General features: G+C 48.9%; 1 protein-coding gene across 1 annotated transcript in view; it reads right to left on the bottom strand.

Annotated features, from left to right (window-relative positions):
* Nucleotides 1-24,721, bottom strand: part of LOC139230656 (tumor necrosis factor ligand superfamily member 15-like) — a 28,912-nt gene that overhangs the window by 3,806 nt on the left and 385 nt on the right. The window contains exons 2-3 of the mRNA XM_070862464.1: nt 10,178-10,220; nt 3,801-3,884 (exon numbers count right to left, since the gene is read on the bottom strand). Of these exons, the coding sequence (XP_070718565.1) occupies nt 3,801-3,884; nt 10,178-10,220 (127 nt within the window). The remainder of the gene's footprint in view (nt 1-3,800; nt 3,885-10,177; nt 10,221-24,721) is intronic.

Raw genomic sequence — 24,721 nt, 5'->3', positions numbered from 1 at the left:
TCTAGTAAAACGTCCCAAGGTGTATCACAGGAGCGATTGTCAGACAACATTTGACACCGAGCCACACATAAAAAGCAAGAAAGAAAGACTTGCATTTATATAGCGCCTTTCATGACCATCGGTAACATCCCGAAACTCTTTACAGCCAATGAAGTACTTTTGGAGTGTAGTCACTGTTGTGATGTGGGAAACGCGGCAGCCAACTTGCGCACAGCAAGCTCCCACAAACAGAATTGTGATGATGACCAGATAATCTGTTTTTGTTATGTTGATTGAGGGATAAATATTGGCCCCAGGGCTCCAGGGGATAACTCCCCCTGCTCTTCTTCAAAATAGTGCCATGGGATCTTTTACATCCACCTGGGAGGGTAGACGGGGCCTCGGTTTAATGTCTTCTCTGAAAGCCGGAATAAGGAGATATTAGGACAGATGACCAAACACTTGGTCAAACGGGTAGGTTTTAAGGAGCGTCTTGAAGGAAGAAAGAGAGGTGGTGAGATAGAGAGGTTTGGGAGGGAGTTCCAGAGCTTATAGCCTAGGCAGCTGAAGGCAGTGTGGTTGTGTGGTTGATAATGCAGGAAGATATCAATGAACTGGTCAGCTGGGCAGAACAGTGGCAAATGGAATTTAATCTGGAGAAGTGAGGGGTAATGCATTTGGAGAAGGCTTATAAGGCAAGGGAATGCACATTAAATGGTAGGATACTGAGAAGTGTAGAGAAACAAAGGGACCTGGGAGTGCGTGTCCACAGATCACTCAAGGTAGCAGGCCAGGTAAATAAAGTGGTTAAGAAGGCATTCGGAATGCTTGCCTTTATTAGCCGAGGCATAGAAAATAAGAGCAGGGGGAGTTATGCTTGAACTGTATAAAACACTGGTTAGGCCACAGCTGGAGTACTGCGTGCAGTTCTGGTCACCACATTACAGGAAGGACGTGATTGCACTGGAGAGGGTGTAGAGGAGATTTACGAGGATTTTGCCGGGAGTGGAGAATCTAAGCTATGAGGACAGATTAGATAGGCTGGGTTTGTTTTTCTTGGAACAGAGGAGGCTGAGGGAGACCTCATTGAGGTGTATAAAATTATGAGGGGCCTGGATATAGTGGATAGAAAGGGCCTATTTCCCGTAGCAGAGGGATCAACAACTAGGGGGCATAAATTCAAAGTGGTAGGAGGTTTAGAGGGGATTTGAGGGGAAATTTCTTCACACAGAGAGCTGTGGGGGTCTGGAACTCACTGCCTGAACGGGTGGTAGAGGCAGAAACCTCACCACATTTAAAAAGTACTTGGATGTGCACCTGAAGTGCCGTAACCTGCAGGGTTACGGACCTAGAGCTGGAAAGTGAGATTAGGCCGGCACGGACTCAGTGGGCCTAAATGGCCTCCTTCCGTGCTGTAAACTTCTATGATTCTGTAGCATGGCCACCAATGGTGGAGCGATGAAAATCAGGGATGGTCAAGAGGCCAGAATTGGAGAAGGGCAGAGATCTCGGAGGGTCGCTCAATGCAGGTGGGCATGAGTGAGGTACGGGGCAGTAGGATGGAGGTTGGAGAAAAGCACATGTGGGGGAATGAGGCTTTTGGGGGGAGGATGGGGGTGATGGGTGGGGGATGGGGTGGTGGGGGGGGGGGGATGATGGGATTGGGGGGATGGGCGGGTGTATGGGGGGGGGATGGGGGTCGGAAGTAAGAGAATTTCCGCTTGTTTCCCCCGCAGAAAAAAATCTAAGCCATTTCCCCAACGATGTTGGAAAGCCCTGCTTTCACTTACATGGCAAACAACACTACTTAAACAAACTAGGGACTTCCCCATGGTGTGGGAAAACCCTCTAGGAACTCCCACCCACGCACTAACCAAAACCAACCCTGCCGCGAGTGGGAGCCCGTTTTAAATTCTTTCGGCACGTTTGTAGGCTGAGTACGGCCATCAGCAGCGATGGGACTCTCCCAACAGCCGGGATCCTGTCCTTCCCGTCTCCGACTCCATGGAGAAGAAGCCGGGCTGGGTGCCTGTTGTCAGAGACGCAAGGTGGGAGGACTCAATGGAGGACAGGTCTAAAAGATGGGCAGGTAGTTTATAAGGAAAGTCAAAGTTTGACACCAAGGATAACTGTCAGCTATCCACAAACAACAACGTACATTTATATAGCGTCTTTCACATAGTCAAGCATCCCAAGGCGCTTCACAGGAGCGATTATCAAACAACATTTGACACATAAGGAAATATTAGGACTGGTGACCAAAAGCTTGGACAAAGAGGTAGGTTTTAAGCAGAGTCTGAAAGGAAGAGAGAGGGGCGGAGAGGTTTAGGGAGGGAGTTCCAGAGCTTGGGGCCCAGGCAGCTGAAGGCACGGCCACCGGTGGTTGGAGTGATTAAAGTCAGGGATGCTCAAGAGGCCAGATTTAGAGGGGCACTGATTCTTGGAGGATTGTCGGCCAGGAGGAGATTACAGAGATAGGGAGGGGCGAAGGCACGGAGGGATTTTAAAATGAAAGCATTGCCAGACTGGGTGCCAATGTACGTCAGCGAGCACAGGAGTGATGTGCGAGTGTGACTTGGTGCGCGTTAGGACACCGGCTGCTGAGTTTTGGATCACCTCTAGTTTACGTCGGGTAGAATGCGGGCGGGGACTGGAACAGTCAAGTCTCGAGGTAACAAAGGCATGGATGAGGGTTACAGCAGCAGATGGGCTGAGGCAGGGGCGATGTTACGGAGTGGAAATACGCGGTCATTGTGAGGCAGAGTATATGGGGTCGGAGGATCCGCTCGGGGTGAAAAAGGGTGGTGAGTTTGCGAAGAGTCTGGGTCAGCCTCAGACAGTGGCCAGGGTAGGGAACGGAGTTTGTGGCGTGTAAGCAAGTGTCAGTCCACCTCCACTTCTGTCAACAGTCACATTATTGAACACAACCTTCCAACAGTCACATCATTGTCAAACGGTATGACCATCAGCAGCAATCTGATTGACCACAGGGCACAGCAAAACCGATCTCCACTTCTGAAGAATTCAACGCCTGTCACCCGGGAGAAAGAGACAGAACCCAAAGGATGCATAAGAGCATAAGAAATAGGAGCAGGAGTCAGCCATATGGACCCTTGAGCCTGCTCCATCATTTAATACGATCATGGCTGATCCGATCATGGACTCGGGTCCACTTCCCTGCTCGCTCCCCATAACCCCTTATTCCGTTATCGGTTAAGAATCTGTCTATCTCTGTCTTAAAGTTAGTCAATGACCCAGCCTCCATAGCTCTCTGAGGCAGAGAATTCCACAGATTTACAACCCTCTGAGAGAAGAAATTCCTCCTCATCTCAGTTTTAAATGGGTGGTCCCTTATTCTAAGATTATGCCCCCTAGTTCTAGTCTTCCCCATCAATGGAAACATCCTCTCTGCATCCACCTTGTCAAGCCCCCTCATAATCGTATACGTTTCGATAAGATCACCTCTCATTCTTCTGTATTCCAATGAGTGGGGGCCCAACCTACTCAACCTTTCCTCATCAGTCAACCCCCTCACCTCCGACAATTTAAACGTCAATAAATAGCCAGCAATCTCATGTCAGCAGCTGCACTGAAAGTCAGCAGTGAGTGGGAGAGGGAGACGGAGCCTTGATGGCACTCGGGGAAGCAAGGGATACGGGGAATAGTTTGTGATGGTGGCGTTGAGGTCAAAGATCAGCCACAATTGCATTGAATGGCGGAGCAGGCTCGAGGGGCCGAATGGCCGACTCCGGCTCCTAATCCTTATGTGCTGATGTGCCACGCGGGTGAAGAACCGTCGCTGCGCAGCAGAGGACACATACCCGTGAGGTGAGCCACCGGTTTCTCCCGACCCTCTCCGCTCCCCACAAATGCCAGATGGACAGGTTCCCCCGCAAGTTGCAGCTCTGTAAACGAAAGATAGAAAATGCACGGTTGACCTGATCCGGGAACGGCAAGCTCGACAACACCGACAGAAGCGAGGCGGTTGCTGCATCAGTCCTGGCTCAGCGCCTCGACCTCTCACCTCTGAGTCAGAGTGGCTGTGGGTTCAAGCCCCACTCCCGAGACTGGAGCAGAGCGCTTTACAGCCAATGGACTGCGTTACTGCGGTGCGGTCACCGTTGCAATGTGGGAAACGCAGGCAGCCAATTTGCGCACAGCAAGCTCCCACAAGCAGCGATAATGATCAAGGTAATCTTTTTTTTTTTGTTATGTTGGTGGAGGGATAAATATTGGCCAAAGGACACCGGGGAGAACTCCCCCCCCCCTGCTCTTCTTTGAAATAGTGTCACGGGATCTTTTACGCTCGACTGAGAGAGCAGACGGGGCCTGGGTTTAAACGTCTCATCTGAAAGACGGCACCTGCGACAGTGCAGCACTCCCTCAGCACTGCACTGGACTGGATTGCCAGCTGAGATTTTGTGCTCAAGGCTAGTTTCAGCCCCAGCGTTCTCTGCACAGGCCGTGACCTTTCTGAGGCACTCGATCGAACTCTGCTCATTTTCTCGGGCGGCCTGTGTGGATCTGTAGGGCCTGGCGCTCCATCTGGGGCTGTGCTTTAAACACACCAGGCCCAGGAGGAGATAAAAGTGGTTTCTTTCGAGAAGCACTTTCACACAATCCAGTTGAAATTCTCCTGTGGTTGCCAGGGACTTTTCCCCGTGAAGGGATGTCCCATCTCAACCTAAACACCCCAGAAAAGTCCCCTGTTTGTTGCGGCCCGGGCACCGGGCATCTGAAATGGAAAGTATCACGTTCCCCCAACATCAAAGTCGTCTTCACGTAATGTTGACCACAAAGCTCATGCAGGAAAGGATCTCGGGATGGCGGGGGCAGGGGGGCTGGTGGGGAGCCATTGTAATATGGGGTGGGGTAAATGTATTGGTCGCCCGTTACACGCCTCCTTCCATATTCAGTCCTGTCAAATATTCAGTAGCATGGCGTATCGGGTGTATGGTAGAATGGAAGGAAGAAATGTTTGCGTTTCTATAGCATCTTTCATGACCATCATCGCAAAGCACTTTACAGCCAATGAAGTACTTTTTGAAGTGTCGTCACTGTTGCAATGTGGGAAACACGGCAGCCAATTTGCACATAGGAAGCTCCCACAAACAGCCATGTGATAGTGGCCAGATCATCTGGGGTTTTTTGTTATGTTGGTTGAGGGATAAATATTGGCCCCAGGACATAACTCCCCCTGCTCTTCTTCAAAATAGTGGCCGTGGGATCTTTTACGTCCACCCGAGAAGGCAGACCGGGCCTCGGTTTAATGTCTCATCTGCAAGACGGCACCTCCGACAGTGCAGCGCTCCCTCAGCACTGCAGTGGAGTGTCAGTCTAGATTTTATGCTCAAGTCCCTGGAGTGGGACTTGAACCCACAACCTTCTGACTCAGAGGCGAGAGTGTTGCCCACTGAGCCGCGGCGGACCCTCTAACAACAGGTGATAAAGATAATTCCATTGGATGTGCCTCTCCCGCCCAATATCCAATTTCACCCCCCCCCCCCCACCACCGTTATCTGCGAAGGGAAATGATCTGTAATCATTATTATTGCAGCTCTCCTGAGGAGACACGGTGGGGGGGGAAGAGGGGGGGAAAAGGGCTGTTAAATTGGTCTAATCCAGCAGCATGAAGGTGGCTCCCAGCGAATCGTTAGACCGTTTCACACTGCACCCGATTTACTATCCTAGTGATATAAAAACAGAAAATGCTGGAAATCTCAGCGGGTCAGGCAGCATCTGTGGAGAGAAACAGAATTAACGTTTCAGGTCGATGACCCTTCGTCAGAGAATATTCGAAATGAACAGATTGTTAAGGGACACTGAAAGGGCGGGGGAGGGGGTTAGAACAAAAGGGAAGGTCTGTGATAAGGTGGAAGACAGGAGAGATTGGGGACAAAGAGAAAAAATACATAAGATCGGGGGTTGGTGGGGGGGTAGGGGTTAAAGTAAGGAGGAATGGGAGACAAATAGGGGCAGAGGTTATGGTCTGAAATTGTTGAACTCGATGTTGAGTCCAGAAGGCTGTAAAGTGCCTAAACTAAAGATGAGGTGCTGTCCCTCGAGCTTGCGTTGAGCGTCATGGGAACAGTGTATGAGACCAAGGACTGAGAGGTCAGGGTGAAAGTGGGGCGGGGGAATTAAAGTGACAATTCTATTGAAGTCACGGGGAACTATAATCGGGGCGGGGTGTGAATCATGCTGCCGATTCACAAGGAGCACGTTTGCTGCTACTGCATTAGACCAATTTCAAACCCCAGGAGGTCAGCAGAGATCCAAGACGCACTTAGCTGACACTCCAGTGCAGTGCTGAGGGAGCGCTGCACTGTTGGAGGTGCCGTCTTTTGGAGGAGACTTCAAACCGAGGCACCCCCTGTCTGCCCTCTCAGGTGGATGTAAATGGTCCCACAGCACTATTTCAAAGAAAAGCAGGAGAGTTATCCCTGGTGTCCTGAGGCCAATATTTATCCCTCAACCAACAACACTAAAAACAGATCATCTGGTCTTTCTCACATTGCTGTTTGTGGGAGCTTGCTGTGCAAAAATTGGCTGCCCCGTTTCCCACATTACAACAGTGACTACACTTCAAAAAGTTCTTCATTTGCTTAAAGCGCTCTGAGACGTACGGTGGTCATGAAAGGCGCTATATAAATGCAAGTCTTTCTTGTTTCTTTTATCAGCCATGGCAGGGAGGCGAGACAGGTGGGGGGGTGGGGGTTGGTAAAATTTGACATTGGGCGGAGATGCAAAGCAGGCCAAACCTCATTGGTCGGCCATTCTACGCCCCGCCGATACTCCGTACCCTTGACGCCAGTATCACGGAATGTCGGGCGTGCGGTATAATGGGCAAACCGCACAATCCCACCGGCTTTGCCTTCCCACCCAATCTCCGATTTCAACCCCCCATTGGACTCCAGCACTGACAAAGCTGCAATTCCTATTGGTCCCCAGGTGCGACCATTCACCCCTTAGCCCTGGATAACACCAATAATCACTGGGGGGGGGGGGTGGGGGGGGGGGGCGATGGAGGGGAGGAGAGTGACTTAAACCTAACTCTCTGGCCAGGAATCCCACTGGATCAGTTGGAACACCCCTGCCAAATATCGCTCCACACTGACACCGATGGGGAGCTCGGTCAGGGTTGAGTGTTGCCCCAGTGTCACTCCCCATCCCCAAGACTGAGATCGCAGGGCCCAGCTTGGCAGCACCAACCTGCCACAAATATCGGGTGTGTCTGGACGTGGATTATGAGGGCCATTCCTCACAGCTATTGTTAGAAGCAGCCATTGTAACACGCAAGAGGAAGTGCTCAGCTTTGCAAACACCTTCCCCATGCTGCGGCCTTCCTCGTCAACCTGGTTAATAATTGCTTGGGGAAACAAAAGACTTGTGTCAGCTGTGGTTCAGTGGAAAGTACCCTCACCCCTGAGTCACAAGGTTGTGGGTTCAAGTTCCACTCCAGGGACTTGAGCACAAAAATCTAGGCTGACACTCCCAGTGCAGTACTGAGGGAGCGCTGCACTGTCGGGAGTGCTGTCTTTCAGATGAGACGTTAGACCGAGGCCCCGCCTGCTCTCTCAGTGGACATAAAAGATCCCATGGCACTATTTCGAAGAAGAGCAGGGGAGTTATCCCCGGTGTCCTGGGGCCAATATTTACCCCTCAATCAACATCACTAAAAAAAGATTATCTGGTCATTTCATTGTCACATTGCCGTTTACGGGAGCTTGCTGTGTGCAAATTGGCTGCCACATAAGAATTAGGAGCAGGAATAGGCCAAACGGCCCCTCGAGCCTGCTCCGCCATTCAATAAGATCATGGCTGATCTTCGACCTCAACTCCACTTTCTACATCTATTGATTCCCCTGGAGTGCAACATTCATTCTATCTCAGCCTTGAATATACTCAACGACTGAACATCCACAGCCCTTTGGGGTAGAGAAACCCAAAGATTCACAACCCTCTGAGTGAAGAAATTCCTGCTCATCTCAGTCCTAAATGGCCGACCCCTTATCCCAAGACTGTGCCCCCTAATTCTAGACTCCCCAGCCAGGGGAAACAACCTCTCAGCATCTACCCTGTCAATCCCCCGCATAATCTTATGTGTTTCAATGAAAACACCTCGCATTCTTCTAAATTCCAGAGAGTATAGGCCCATTCCACACAATCTCGCCTCGTTTTGCCACCTTTCTCACATTACAACAGTGACTACACTTCAAAAGTACCTCACTGGCTGTCATCATCATCATAGGCAGTCCCTCGAAATCGAGGAAGACTTGCTTCCACTCTAAAAGTGAGTTCTCAGGTGACTGTACAGTCCAATACGGGAATTCCAGTCTCTGTCACAGGTGGGGCAGACAGTGGTTGAAGGAAAGGGTGAGTGAGGAGGCTGGTTTGCCGCACGCTCCTTCCGCTGCCTGCACTTGATTGCTGCTCTTGGCGACGAGACTTGAGGTGCTCAGTGCCCTCCCAGGTGCTCTTCCTCCACTTAGGGTTGTAAAGCGCTTTGGGACATCCTGAGGTCATGAAAGGCACTTTATAATTGCAAGTCTTTTTATCTTTCTGCTTCAGCCTGGTTAATAGCTAATTGGGGACACCTGCTACAAATGACGCATGCACTCCCAATCCCACAAAATGTGCAATATCATTTCTTCACGGTCTTGGCGTTATAGACTAGGCACTAATTTCCCCATCACTAATGGAGGGGGGGAAGGGGATCAAACTGCACATTTTAGCCGGCAGTGACCATCACTGCACCGTAAAAACACAGCAGTTAGAGAGAGAATTCCCGCACAGAGGATGCTTAGATCAATTGGATTTCTGCGAGCGCGCGTGTGCGAAAATAATGCCGTGGAAATCCCGGCCTCCCCAGGTTCGTACGGAGATTCTACGGACCCAGGAAGGCGTCGCAAAAGCCGGTTTTCAGCGCACTACGCGCATGCGCTAAAAACCGGCTTTTCCGATCTGTCAAGTTTCTGGCTGAACAGATCTCACGCATCTCGGGAGCGAGGACATTTGCAAAGGGCAAGATTGCAGGATTTACCCATATCTTGCCCAGCAAATGTCCTCAAAACTCGTGCACCTGATAAAAGCAGGCGCATAGCCTACTTTTATAGGCATAAGAGTTTAAAACATACAAAAATATAATTAAATTAAATTAAAAAAACATATTATTTTTAAAAACCCTGCCCACTACGTTACATTTATTTTTAATCATAATGAAAAGTTGTTTTTTTTAAATCAGCAGATGTTTTTTCTTTAAAAAACATTTCTATCAACTTTACTTTCCATCGTGTATTTATGCGAGGTTTTTTTTTCATGTTTTATGTAGTGTTTGGGTAATTGGGGGTGTTTCTCATTCATAGTAAGAGGAGTTTCGGATTTACAAAACTCCTATTACTATGAATGAGAAAATACTTGACTGTGATTGGGTGTCCAGGCCCACGTGACTCCTGCGGACGTCCCGACGTGAATGTGCCCCGTTACGCAAGAAGAGGAGGCCTCGAGTCCGGGATCTCAGGCAGGCATTCGACCAAAAGGTAGGTACACATACGTTTCTCCGCTTTTTTAGTCAAACACCTGCGGGGAGAAGATACAAGGATTTCTGAGCCAATAACCTACGGCCACAGAAAGTGTAGACAGACTTAGCAGCAGCAGAGCAGGTCATGGCTGGATCTTGATGGTGACCGATGGTCTATAGTGAGTCGGCAGCCCATTCACATTCCCCCCACCCCCCCCCCGCGCCCCCCATCTGACTTCAGTGGAAATAAAAATGGGGAGAGTTGTGAAGGGCCCGCCCAACTCGCTAACTTTGGTCACCTGCCCTAATATCTCCTCATGTGACTCGGTGCCAAATTTAGCTTCTGTGAAGCCGCTCGGGACGTTTTATTACATGAAAGGCGCTACGTCAATTCAAGTTGTTGTTGCCCTCTGCCGTATCATTCCATGATTGGAGGAAAACAACATATGCAAATGGTGAGCTCAAAGACACGCCACAGAGCGTTGCATGTTATCATGACATTGCTGAACGATTATGCAGATGAGGAGAGTGAAACGGTTCTGGTTATCCCCTTGTTATTATGAAGGACTGTTTGTTGTTGATGCAAGCCGATGATTCTCTGCACACACAACAGAGGCGCCATCGATCACAGCGCATGAACTACCCGGACCAGATCACCTTTGGCGAGCATCCCCCTACCGTGACTGCAGTTTGCCGCTCTGGGCTGAAGGAGGCTGACACACTGCAAGTGAATGGGAAACGCTGGTTAAAAATGTTCGGCAAAGGTCAGACAGCAAACAAACACACTCCCGCCATTGATTCTATCTCCGGGTCTCCAGCACAGCTTAAAGCCGCTTTGTGGATTTTGTAAAGCTGCACTTTTAAAACAACAACAACAACAACAAAGGCCATCATCACATTGTGGAGAGATTTTTCAGTGGAGTTACTGGTACAACAACAACTTGCATTTATACAGTGCCTTTAACGCAGTAAAACATTCCCCAAGCGCTTCATCATCATCATAGGCAGTCCCTCGGAATCGAGGAAGACTTGCTTCCACTCTTAGCATGAGTCCTTAGGTGGCTGAACAGTCCAATACGAGAACCACAGTCCCTGCCACAGCTGGGACAGATAGTCGTTGAGAGAAAGGGTGGGTGGGACTGGTTTGCCGCACGCTCCTTCCGCTGCCCGCGCTTGATTTCGGCATGCTCTCGGCGATGAGACTCGAGGTGCTCAACGCCCTCCCGGATGCACTTCACAGGACCGTTATCAGATGAAATTTGACACCAAGCCACACCCAGGAGATATTCGGGCGAGTAGCCAAAAGCTAGTTCAAAGAGGAAGGTTTTAAAGGAGCAGCTCAAAGGAGGAAAGAGGTAGCGAGGTGGACAGGTTTAGGGAGGGAGTTCCAGAGCTTGGGGCCCAGGCAGCTGAAGGCGCGGCCACTGATGGTGGAGCAAAGGAAATCGGGGATGCTCAAGAGGCTAGGATTGGAGGAGCACTGAGATCCCGAAGGGTTGTAGGGCTGGAGGAGGTGCGGCGGATAGGGAGGGGGTGAGGCCATGGAGGGGGGATTTGATAATGACAATATAGGAACATGGAAACAGGAGGAGACCATTCAACCCCTCGGGCCTTTAGCCCATATCCCTGAATACCCTTAGTTAACAAAAATCTATTAATCTCAGATTTAAAATTAACAATGGACCCAGCATCGACTGCTGTTTGCGGGAGAGGTCTAAACTTCTAACGCCCTTTTAAGGTGGAGATAGACAGACTTTGGAGCGATAAGGGAGTAAAGGGTTATGGGGAGTGGGCGGGGAAGGGGAGCTGAGTCCATGATCAGATCAACCATGATCTTATTGAATGGCGGAGCAGGCTCGAGGGGTCAAATGGCCTACTCCTGCCCCTATTTCTTAAGCTCCTATGTTCTTTGCATGTAGAAGTGTTTCCTAACTTCACTCCTGAAAGGCCTGACTCTAATTCTTAGGCTGTGTCCCCTAGTCTGAGATCCCCCAACCGAGGATCTGTTTTCGTGATGTTGGTGGAGGGTAAACCAACACTTCAAAAGTGCTTCATTGGCTGCAAAGCGCTTTGGGACATCCTGAGGTTGTGCAAGGTGCTATACAGAAATGCAAGTTCTGATTCCTTGCTGCATTACAACCTCAGGAACGGAAGCCGTGACCTTTCTGATGTGTAGACGGGCTTGGCGCTCCCACTCTGCCACCCTGCAAATCAGAAGGAGACGGCAGTAGGGAGCTGTGGTGCGCGCAGCCCCGTTTTTTTGTACATTCACTCGTCCTGCAGTAAACAGCTACACTTCAAACCCGACAGCAAACGCCGGTTTCACTGTAGCTCACACGACTGTCAGAAAAATGTCCTCAGGCAACCCACTGGTGCCACGTACGGGTGGAATCTCAGACAGCTTAACAAACATCCACCAAGTGCACTCTGTAAACCACAAGCCACCTCCTCCCCCCCACCCTACCCTCCCCCTCACGCCACCTCAAAATATGCCTTTATGTGTGACAGTTTCGAAAAAGCGGAAGCAAAACATAATATATATATATTTTAAAAAAAGCAAATGACTTGTCAGTAAGTTTAAAGACTTGTCAGTAAGAGGTAATCAAAACCTTGCAAGGCTTTCATAACTGCAGACATATATCAGCAAACATGTCCTGGCCTGAGCCAAACTCGGAGAAATAGATTAACCACAAGACTGACCGAAAATCAGATCTTGACTCAACTCACTCGGGGAGTTCGGAGGCTCAGCGAGGAGGCCATTCGGCCCATCGTCCCTGCGCCTGCTCTTTCGAAGAGCAGTTTATCCAATTCCTTGGCTACGATTGAATCTGTATGCACCGCTGTGTTCCAAATCCCTCGATATCATTTGGTTTGTAGCTGAGGGAGCTCAGTGTCGTTACCGGGGTCAGAGTAAAACCGAATGGCGGCTGCACGAAATTTCTATACTATTTTCACTCTTGCCTCAGAGTCAGGAGGTTGTGGGTTCAAGTCCGCTTTGGGGTGGTGGATTTTAACCCCTCCCTCACCACGGGTCGGAGAGGGTTGGGGGTGTGAGACCAGACCCCCTAACCTGCCTATTCCCAGTTTAACAGCAACGGATGTGGGGGTGTCCGAGTATCACACTCTGGAGAGACAGGTCCAAGATTTTAATATCTTTTAATAATGAGGCCCCTTTCTATGATAGTTTGCCACTTGTTTGGAGTTAAGGACCATGGCTGGGTTTCCTAAGGCTCGGGAAGGAAGGCGAGAAGGCCGGATCCTTGATGTTTAATTCATTCACAGGATATGGACGTCGTTGACAGCATTTATTGCCCATTCCATAATTGTCCTTGAGAAGGTGGTGGTGAGCCGCCTTTTTGAACTGCTGAAGTCCTTGCAGTGAAAGTACTCCCACAGTGCTGTTAGGGAGGCAGTTCCAGGATTTTGACCCAGCGACGATGAAGGAACGGCGGTATATTTCCAAGTCAAGATGGTGTGTGACTTGGAGGTGATGGTGTTCCCACGCGCCTGCTATTCTTGTCCTTCTAGGCGGTAGACGTCGCGGGTTTGGAAGGTGCTACTGAAGAAACCTTGGCGAGTTGCTGCAGTGCGTTTTGTAGATGGTAGACACTGAAGCCATGGTACTTCGGTGGTGGAGGGAGTAAATGTTGAAGGTGGTGGATGGGGTGCCAATCAAGCGGCCTGCTTTGTCCTGGATGGTGTCGAGCTTCTTGAGTGTTGTTGGAGCTGCACTCACTCAGGCACCTGGAGAGTATTCCATCACACTCCTGACTGGTGTCTTGTAGATGGTGGAAAGGCTTTGGGGAGTCAGGAGGTGAGACACTCGCCGCAGAATACCCAGCCTCTGACCTGCTCTTGTTGCCACAGTGTTTATGTAGCTAGTCCAGTTAAGTTTCTGGTCAATGGTGACCCCCAGGATGCTGATGGTGGGGGATTCAGTGATGGTAATGCCGTTGAATGTCAAGGAGCAGTGGTCAGACTCTCGCTTGTTGGAGATAGTCATTGTCTGGCACTTGTGTGGCACGAATCTTACTTGCCACTTATCAGCCCAAGCCTGAATGTTGTCCAGCTCTTGCTGCATGTGGGCAGGAACTCTCCGTTATCTGAGGGGTTGCGAATGGTACTGAACAGTGTGCAGTGAACATCGCCACTCCTGACCTTATGATGGAGGGAAGGTCATTGATGAAGCAGCTGAAGATGGTTGAGCCTAGGGCACTGCCCTGAAGAACTCCTGTAGTGATGTCCTGGGGCTGTGATGATTGACCTCCTACCACAACAACCATCTTCCTTTGTGCTAGGTATGACTCCAGCCAGCGGAGAGTTTGCCTTCTGATTCCCATTGACTTCAGTTTTACTAGGCTCCTTGGTGCCACATCAAATGCTGCCTTGATGTCAACGGCAATCACTCTCAGGGAATTCAGCTCATTTGTCCATGTTTGGACCAAGGCTATAATGAGGTCTGGAGCCGTGCGGTCCTGGCGGAACCCAAACTAGGCATTGCTCTTGATAGCACTGTTGACGACACCTTCCATCAGTTTGCTGATGATTGAGAATAGACTCATGGGGCAGTCATTGGCTGGATTGGATTTGTTGTATTTTTTGTGGAAAGGCCATACTTGGGCAGTTTTTCACATTGCCGGATAGATGCCAGTGTTGTAGCTGCACTGGAACAACTTGGTTAAAGGTACGGCTAGTTCTAGAGCACAAGTCTTCAGCATGACAGCCAGGATGTTGTCGGGGCCCATAGCCTTTGCTGTATCCAGTGCGCTAGCCTTTTCTTGATATCATCTGGGGTGAATCGAATTGGCTGAAGACTGGCTTCTGTGATGGGGGGGAACCTCAGGAGGAGGCCGATATGGATCATCCACTCGGCACTTCTGGCTGAAGATGGTTGTAAACGCTTCAGCCTGGTCTTTTGCACTCATGTGCTGGGCTCCGGCATCATTGAGGATGAGGATATTCATGGAGTCTCCTCCTTCTGTTAGTTGTTTAATGGTCCACCACCATTCACGACTGGATGTGGCAGGACTACATAGCTTTAATCTGATCCGTTGGTTGTGGGATCGTTTTGCCTTGTCTATAGCATGCTGCTTCCACTTTTTAGCATGGATGTAATCCTGTGTTTGAGCTTCCCCAGGTTGGCACTTCATTTTTAGGTATGCCTGGTGCTGCTCCTGGCATGCTCTTCTACATTCTTCATTGAACCAGGGTTGGTCCCCTGACTTGATGGTAATGGTAGAGTGAGGGATATGCCAGGCCATGAGGTTACAGATTGTGGTGGATCTACTGCTGCCGATGGCCCCCAGTGCCTCATTGATACCCAGTGTTGAGCTGCTATATCTGTTCTGAATGTATCCCATTTAGCATGGTGGTAGTGGCACACAACACAACGGATTGTGTTCTCAGTGTGAAGATAGGACTTTGTCTCCACAATAGCTATGCGGTGGTCACTGCTACCAATGCTGTCATGGAGAAATGCATTTGCGATGGGTAGATTGTTGAGGACGAAGTCAAGTAGGTTTTTTCCTCGTGTTGGTTCTTTCACCATCTGCTGCAGGTCCAGTCTGGCAGATATGTCCTTCAGGACTCGGCCAGCTTGGTCAGTAATGGTGCTACTGAGCCACTCTTGATGATGGACATTGAAGTCCCCCATCCAGAGAGCATTCTGTGCCGTTGCTACTCTGTGCTTCTTCCAATTGGTGGTCAACATGGAGGAGTACTGATTCATCAGCTAAGGGAGGTCGGTAGGTGGTAATCAGCAGGAGATTTCCTTGCCCATGCTTGACCAGAAACCATGAGACTTCATTGTGTCCGGAGTCAATGTTGTGTATCCCAGGGCCACTCCCTCCTGACTATACCATGTGCCGCCACTTCTGGTGGGTCTGTCCTGCTGGTGGGACAGGATATACCCAGGGATGGTGATGGAGGAGTCTGGGACATTGGCTGAAATGATTCTGTCAGTATGACTATGTCAGGCTATTACTTGACTAGTCTGTGGGACAGCTCTCCCAATTTTGGTACGTCCCCAGATGTTGATGAGAAGGACTTTGCAGGGTCGACTGGGCTGGGTGTGCCGTTGTCCTGTCCGTAGCTGGTGCCGAGGTCAATGCCAGGTGGTCTGTCCGGTTTTATTCTTACTGTTTTTTGTAGCGGTTGTGCACAACTGAGTAGCTTGCTAGGCCATTTAGAGGGCAATTAAGAGTCAACCACATTGCTGTGGGTCTGGAGTCACATATAGGCCAGACCAGGTAAGGACGGCAGATTTCCTTCCCCCGCCATCCCCAATGACTATTTCCTGCAATCTCTCCCGCCTGCACTGCGCTGTTGGTGGGGCAGTACTGAAGGAGCACTGCATTATCCTAAGGGCAGTACTATGGTAGTCCTGCATTGTCGGAGGGGCAGTACTGAGGGGGTGCTGCATTGTCGGAGGGGCATTACTGAGGGGGTGCTGCACTGTCGGAGGGTCAGTACTGAGGGAGCGCTGCATTATCCTAGGGGCAGTACTATTGTCGGAGGAGCAGTACTGAGGGGGTGCTGCACTGTCGGAGAGTCAGTACTGAGGGGGTGCTGCATTGTCGGAGGGTCAGTATTGAGGGGGCGCTGCACTGTTGGAGGGGCAGTACTGAGGGATGCTGCACTGTTGGAGGGGAAATACTGAGGGAGCGCTGCACTGTCGGAGGGCCAGTACTGAGGACGATGTTGGAGGAGAAGTACGGAGGGAGCGTTGCATTGTCGAGGAACAGTACTGAGGAAGTGTTGCACTGTCGGAGGGTCAGTACTGAGGGAGTGCTGCACCGTCGGAGGGGCAGTACTGAGGGAGCGCTGCACCGTCGGAGGGACAATACTGAGGGAGCGCTGCACCGTCGGAGGGGCAGTACTGAGGGAGCGCTGCACTGTTGGAGGGGCAGTACTGAGAGAGCGCTGCGATGTCAGAGGGGCAGTACTGAGGGGACCCTGTGCTGTTGGAGGAGCAGTACTCCCTCCCTCTCTCCTGATACAAATTGTATTAATGTAAGAACATCGAAGAGCGAGTTATTATTTAAATGGAGAAAGATTGCAAAGTGCTGCAGTACAGCTATTTGCAATATACATTAATGATTTAGACGAAGGAATTGAATGTAATATCTCCAAGTTTGCAGATGACATTAAGCTGGGTGGCAGTGTGTGCTGTGAGGAGGATGCTAAGAGGCTGCAGGGGGACTTGGACAGGTTAGGTGAGTGGGCAAATGCATGGCAGATGCAGTACAATGTGGATAAATGTGAGGTTATCCATTTTGGTGGCAAAAACAGGAAGGCAGATTACTATCTGAATGGTGACAGATTAGGAAAAGGGGAGGTGCAACGAGACCTGGGTGTCAGAAGTCACTGAAGGTAGGCATGCAGGCACAGCAGGCAGTAAAAAAAGCAAATGGCATGCTGGCCTTCATAGCAAGGGGATTTGAGTATAGGAGCAGGGAGGTCTTGCTGCAATTGTACAGCTTGAGTATTGTGTTCAGTTCCTAATCTGAGGAAGGACATCCTTGCTATTAAGGGAGTGCAGCGAAGGTCACCAGACTGATTCCCGGGATGGCAGGACTGACATATGAGGAAAGACTGGATCGGCTAGGCTTATACTCACTGGAATTTAGAAGAATGAGAGGGGATCTCATAAAAACGTATCAAATTCTGACGGGACTGGACAAGTTAGATGCAGGAAGAATGTTCCCGATATTGGGGAAGCCCAGAACCATGGGTCACAGCCTAAGGATAAGAGGTAGGCCATTTAGGATCGAGATGAGGGGAAACCTTTTCACAGAGTTGTGAACCTGTGGAATTCTCTGCCACAGAAAGTTGTGGAGTCCAGTTCGTTGGACATATTCAAAAGGGAGTTAGATGTGGCCTTACGGCTAAAGGGATCGGGGGAATGGAGAGAAGGCAGGGGTGGAATACTGAAGTTGCATGATCAGCGAGGCTCGAAGGCCGAATGGCCTGCTCCTGCACCTATTTTCTATGTTTCTATGTTTACAGCGGGACCTGGGGGTCCTTGTGCATGAAACACAAAAGGTTAGTATGCAGGTATAGCAAGTGATCAGGAAGGCCAATGGAATCTTGGCCTTTATTGCCAAGTGGATGGAGTACAAAAGCAGGGAAGTCTTGCTACAGCTATACAAGGTATTGGTGAGGCCACACCTGGAATACTGCATGCAGTTTTGGTTTCCGTATTTATGAAAGAATATACTTGCTTTAGAGGCAGTTCAGAGAAAGATTCACTAGGTTGATTCCGGAGATGAGGGCGTTGACATTTGAGGTTAGGTTGAGTAGGTTGGGCCTCCACTCATTGGAATTCAGAAGAATGAGATGTAATTTTATCGAAATGTATAAGATTATGAGGGGGCTTGACAAGGTGGATGCAAAGAGGATGTTTCAAGAAACATAGAAAATAGGTGCAGGAGCAGGCCATTCAGCCCTTCTAGCCTGCACCGCCATTCAATGAGTTCATGGCTGAACATGAAACTTCAGTACCCCCTTCCTGCTTTCTCGCCATAACCCTTGATCCCCCGAGTAGTAAGGACTTCATCTAACTCCCTTTTGAATATATTTAGTGAATTGGCCTCAACTACTTTCTGTGGTAGAGAATTCCACAGGTTCACCACTCTCTGGGTGAAGAAGTTTCTCCTCATCTCGGTCCTAAATGGCTTACCCCTTATCCTCAGACTGTGACCCCTGGTTCTGGACTTCCCCAACATTGGGAACATTCTTCCTGCATCTAACCTGTCTAAACCCGTCAGAATCTTAAACGTTTCTATGAGGTCCCCTCTCATTCTTCTGAACTCCAGTGAATACAAGCCCAGTTGATCCAGTCTTTCTTGATAGGTCAGTCCCACCATCCCGGGAATCAGTCTGGTGAATCTTCGCTGCACTCCCTCAATAGCAAGAATGTCCTTCCTCAAGTTAGGAGACCAAAACTGTACACAATACTCCAGGTGTGGCCTCACCAAGGCCCTGTACAACTGTAGCAACACCTCCCTGTCCCTGTATTCAAATCCCCTCGCTATGAAGGCCAACATGCCATTTGCTTTCTTAACCGCCTGCTGTACCTGCATGCTAACCTTCAATGACTGACACCCAGGTCTCGTTGCACCTTCCCTTTTCCTAATCTGTCACCATTCAGATAATAGTCTGTCTCTCTGTTTTTACCACCAAAGTGGATAACCTCACATTTATCCACATTATACTTCATCTGCCATGCATTTGCCCACTCACCTAACCTATCCAAGTCACTCTGCAGCCTAATAGCATCCTCCTCGCAGCTCACACTGCCACCCAACTTAGTGTCATCCGCAAATTTGGAGATACTACATTTAATCCCCTCGTCTAAATCATTAATGTACAATGTAAACAGCTGGGGCCCCAGCACAGAACCTTGCGACACCCCACTAGTCACTGCCTGCCATTCTGAAAAGTACCCGTTTACTCCTACTCTTTGCTTCCTGTCTGACAACCAGTTCTCAATCCACGTCAGCACACTACCCCCAATCCCATGTGCTTTAACTTTGCACATTAATCTCTTGTGTGGGACCTTGTCGAAAGCCTTCTGAAAGTCCAAATATACCACATCAACTGGTTCTCCTTTGTCCACTTTACTGGAAACATCCTCAAAAAATTCCAGAAGATTTGTCAAGCATGATTTCCCTTTCACAAATCCATGCTGACTTGGACCTATCATGTCACCATTTTCCAGATGCACTGCTATGACATCCTTAATAATTGATTCCATCATTTTACCCACTACTGAGGTCAGGCTGACCGGTCTATAATTCCCTGTTTTCTCTCTCTCTCTTTTTTTAAAAAGTGGGGTTACATTGGCTACCCTCAACTCCATAGGAACTGATCCAGAGTCAATGGAATGTTGGAAAATGACTGTCAATGCATCCGCTATTTCCAAGGCCACCTCCTTAAGTACTCTAGGATGCAGTCCATCAGGTCCTGGGGATTTATCGGCCTTCAATCCCATCAATTTCCCCAACACAATTTCCCGACTAATAAAGATTTCCCTCAGTTCCCCCTTCTTACTAGACCCTCTGACCCCTTTTATATCCGGAAGGTTGTTTGTATCCTCCTTAGTGAATACCGAACCAAAGTACTTGTTCAATTAGTCTGCCATTTCTTTGTTCCCCGTTATGACTTCCCCTGATTCTGACTGCAGGGGACCTACGTTTGTCTTTACTAACCTTTTTCTCTTTACATATCTATAGAAACTTTTGCAATCCACCTTAATGTTCCCTGCAAGCTTCTTCTCGTACTCCATTTTCCCTGCCCTAATCAAACCCTTTGTCCTCCTCTGCTGAGTTCTAAATTTCTCCCAGTCCCCAGGTTCGCTGCTATTTCTGGCCAATTTGTATGCCACTTCCTTGGCTTTAATACTGTCCCTGATTTCCCTAGATAGCCACGGTTGAGCCACCTTCCCTTTTTTATTTTTACGCCAGACAGGAACGTACAATTGTTGTAATTCATCTATGCGGTCTCTAAATGTCTGCCATTGCCCATCCACAGTCAACCCCCTAAGTATCATTCGCCAATCTATCCTAGCCAATTCACGCCTCATACCTTCAAAGTTACCCTTCTTTAAGTTCTGGACCATGGTCTCTGAATTTACTGTTTCATTCTCCATCCTAATGCAGAATTCCACCATATTATGGTCACTCTTCCCCAAGGGGCCTCGCACAATGAGATTGCTAATTAATCCTCTCTCATTACACAACACCCAGTCTAAGATGGCCTCCCCCCTAGTTGGTTCCTCAACATATTGGTCTAGAAAACCTTCCCTTATGCACTCCAGGAAATCCTCCTCCACCGTATTGCTTCCAGTTTGGCTAGCCCAATCTATGTGCATATTAAAGTCACCCATTATAACTGCTACACCTTTATTGCATGCACCCCTAATTTCCTGTTTGATGCCCTCCCCAACATCCCTATTACTGTTTGGAGGTCTGTACACAACTCCTACTAATGTTTTTTGCCCTTTGGTGTTCTGCAGCTCTACCCATATAGATTCCACATCATCCAAGCTAATGTCTTTCCTAACTATTGCATTAATCTCCTCTTTAACCAACAATGCTACCCCACCTCCTTTTCCTTTTATTCTATCCTTCCTGAATGTTGAATACCCCTGAATGTTGAGTTCCCAGCCCTGATCATCCTGGAGCCACGTCTCCGTTATCCCAATCACATCATATTTATTAACATCTATTTGCACAATTAATTCATCCACCTTATTGCGGATACTCCTTGCATTAAGACACAAAGCCTTCAGGCTTGTTTTTTTAACACCCTTTGTCCTTTTAGAATTTTGCTGTACAGTGGCCCTTTTTGTTCTTTGCCTTGGGTTTCTCCGCCCTCCACATTTCCTCATCTCCTTTCTGTCTTTTGCTTTTGCCTCCTTTTTGTTTCCCTCTGTCTCCCTGCATTGGTTCCCATCCCCCTGCCATATTAGTTTAAATCCTCCCCAACAGCACTAGCAAACACTCCCCCTAGGACATTGGTTCCGGTCCTGCCCAGGTGCAGACCATCCGGTTTGTACTGGTCCCACCTCCCCCAGAACCGGTCCCAATGCCCCAGGAATTTGAATCCCTCCCTGCTGCACCACTGCTCAAGCCACGTATTCATCTGCGCTATCCTGCGATTCCTACTCTGACTATCACGTGGCACTGGTAGCAATCCCGAGATTACTACTTTTGAGGTCCTACTTTTTAATTTAGCTCCTAGCTCCTTAAATTCGTTTCGTAGGGGAAGACTAGAACTAGAGGGCATGATCTTTGAATAAGGGGCCGGCCATTTAAAACGGAGATGAGGAGAAATTTCTTCTCTCAGAGGGTTGTGGATCTGTGGAATTTTCTGCCTCAGAGAGCTGTGGAAGCTGGGACACTGAATAAGTTTAAGACAGAAATAAACAGTTCCTTAAACAATAAGGAAATAAGGGGTTATGGGGAGTGGGCAGGGAAGTTGAGCTGATTCCATGATCGGATCAGCCATGATCTTATTGAATGGCGGAGCAGGCTTGAGGGGCCGTATGGACTACTCCTGCTCCTATTTCTTATGTTCTTATGTAAACATAAGAATTAGGAGCAGCAGTAGGGCGCATCTACCTCAACTCCACTTTCCTGCACTGTCCCCTTATCCCTTGATTCCCCTAGAGTCGAAAAATCTATCGATCGTATTCTTGAATATACTTAATGACTGAGCATCCATGGCCCTCTGGGGCAGAGAATTCCAAAGATTCACCCTCCGAGTGAAGAGATTTCTTCTCAACTCAGTCTTAAATGGGTGACTCCTTATCCTGAGACCATGCTCCCTAGTTATGTACTTTCCAGCCAGGGAAAACAACCTCTCAGCATCTAGCCTGTCAAGCCCTCTTAGAATGTTATATGTTTCAATGAGATCACCTCTCATTCTTCTAAACTCCAGGTGTACAGGCCCATTCTACTCCATTTCTTTGCTCATAGGTCAACCCTCTCATCCCAGGAATCAATGTAGTGAACGTTCGTTGCTCTCCCTCTAAGGCAAGTATATCCTTTCTCAGATAAGGAGATAAAAACTAGGCACAGTACTCCAGGTGTGGTCTCACCAGGGCCCTGTACAATTGTAGCAAGGCTTTCTTACTCTATTCTCCAAACCCCTTGCAATAAAGGACAACGTGCCATTTGCCTTCCTCATTGCTTGCTGTACCCACATGCTAATTCTCTGTGTTTCTTGCACAAGGACTCCAAAATTTCTCTGAGCAGCAACATTTAATAATTTCTCACCATCTAAAAAATATTCTGTTTTTTCTATGCTTCCTGCTTTGCAGTGTGCAGGTGCAGCAGGTAATCAGGAAGGCGAATGGAATGTTGGCCTTCATTGCGAGAGGGATGGAGTACAAAAGCAGGGAGGTCCTGCTGCAACTGTACAGGGTATTGGTGAGGCCGCACCTGGAGTACTGCGTGCAGTTTTGGTCACCTTACTTAAGGAAGGATATACTGGCTTTGGAGGGGGTACAGAGACGATTCACTAGGCTGATTCCGGAGATGAGGGGGTTACCTTATGATGATAGATTGAGTAGACTGGGTCTTTAATCGTTGGAGTTCAGAAGGATGAGGGCTGATCTAATAGAAACATTTAAAATAATGAAAGAGATAGACAAGATAGAGGCAGAGAGGTTGTTTCCACTGGTCGGGGAGACTAGAACGAGGGGGCACAGCCTCAAAATACGGGGGAGCCAATTTAAAACCGAGTTGAGAAGGAATTTCTTCTCCCAGAGGGTTGTGAATCTGTGGAATTCTCTGCCCAAGGAAGCAGTTGAGGCTAGCTCATTGAATGTATTCTAGTCACAGATAGATAGATTTTTAACCAATAAGGGAATTAAGGGTCACGGGGAGCGGGCGGCTAAGTGGAGCTGAGTCCACGGCCAGATCAGCCATGATCTTGTTGAATGGCGGAGCAGGCTCGAGGGGCTAGATGGCCTACTCCTGTTCCAAATTCTTATGTTCTTATGTACCAAAGTGAACAACCTCATATTTCCCTACATTATACACCATCTGCCACCTTACTGCCCACTCACTTAGTCTGTCTATATCCCTTTGCAGACACTTTGTGTTCTCCTCACAGCTTACTGTCCCACCTAGCTTTGTATCATCAGCAAACTTGGATACATTACACTCAGTCCCTTCATCTAGGTCATTAATATAGATTGTAAATAGTTGAGGCCCCAGCACTGATCCTTGCGGCAGCCCACTAGTTACAGCCTACCAACCTGAAAAAGACCCGTTTATCCCTACTCTCTGGTTTAAGGACAGAAACCAATCGCCTATCCATGCTAATATATTACCCCCAAAGCCTGTGAGCTCTTATCTTGTGTAACAATCTTTTGTGTGGCACCTTATCGAATGCACTGAATCATAGCAATTTATGACACAGAAGGAGGCCATTCGACCCATCGTGTCCGCACCGGCCGACAAAGAGCTATCCAGCCTAATCCCACTTCTGAGCTCTTGGTCCGTCGCCTTATAGGTTACAGCACTTCACGTGCACATCCCAGTACTTTTTACAAATATGATAAGGGTTTCTGCCTCTAGCACCCTTTCAGGCAGTGAGTTCCAGACCCCCATCACCCTCTGGGTGAGAAAGGTTCTCCTCAACTCAGGGTCAGCTGTGGCTCAGAGGATGCACACTTGCCTCTGAGTCAGACAGTTGTGGGTTCTAAATCACATTCCAGGAAATTGTAGCACAAAAACTCTAAGCTGACACTCCCAGTGCAGTGCTGAGGGAGCGCTGCACTGTCGGAGGTGCCGTCTTTCAGATGAGACGTTAAACTGAGGTCCTGTCAGGTGGACGTAAAAGATCTCATGGCACTATTTCAAAGAAGAGCAGGGGAGTTATCCCCAGTGTCCTGGGGCGAATATTTATCCCTCAATCAACATAACAAAAATAAAAATAGATTATCTGGTTATTATCACATTGCGGTTTGCAAGAGCTTGCTTGTGCATAAATTGGCTGCCACGTAACCTACATTACAACAGTGGCTACACTTCAAAAGTAAGTTCTGACAAAGGGTCGTCGACCTGAAACATTAACTCTGTTTCTCTCTCCACAGATGCTGCCTGACCCGCTGAAATTTCCAGCATTCTCGGTTTTTACTCCAAAAGTACTGCATTGGCTGCAAAGCGCTTTGAGACATCAGGTGGTTGTGACAGGCACTATCTAAATCCAAATCTTTCTTCTTTCTCTTTTTCAACTCCCCTTCTACCAATTTAAATCTATGCCCCCCACCCCCCCAGTTATTGACCCAGAGAAATGGGACCTTCCTATCCACTCTATGTACAGTAGGCACCTCAAAGCACTGGAGAAGTACCACCAACAATGCCTCCGCAAGATCCTGCAAATCCCCTGGGAGAACAACGTCAGTGTTCTCGCTCAAGCCAACATCCCCAGCATCGAAGCACTGAGCACACTCGACCAGCTCCGTTGGGCGGGCCACATTTTCCGCATGTCCGACACGAGACTCCCAAAGAAAGCGCGCTACTCGGAACTCCTACACGGCAAGCGAGCCCCAGGAGGGCAGAGGAAACGTTTCAAGGACACCCTCAAAGCCTCTCTGATAAAGTGCAACATCCCCACCGGCACCTGGGAACCCCTGGCCCAAAACCGCTCAAAGTGGAGGAAGAGCATCCGGGAAGGCGGCGAGCACCTCGAGCCTCTGCGCCGGGA

The sequence above is a fragment of the Pristiophorus japonicus genome, chromosome 19, assembly GCF_044704955.1.
Source record: "Pristiophorus japonicus isolate sPriJap1 chromosome 19, sPriJap1.hap1, whole genome shotgun sequence".
NCBI classification, from domain to species: Eukaryota; Metazoa; Chordata; class Chondrichthyes; family Pristiophoridae; genus Pristiophorus; species Pristiophorus japonicus.
This window is presented reverse-complemented; position numbering and strand designations above follow the sequence as displayed.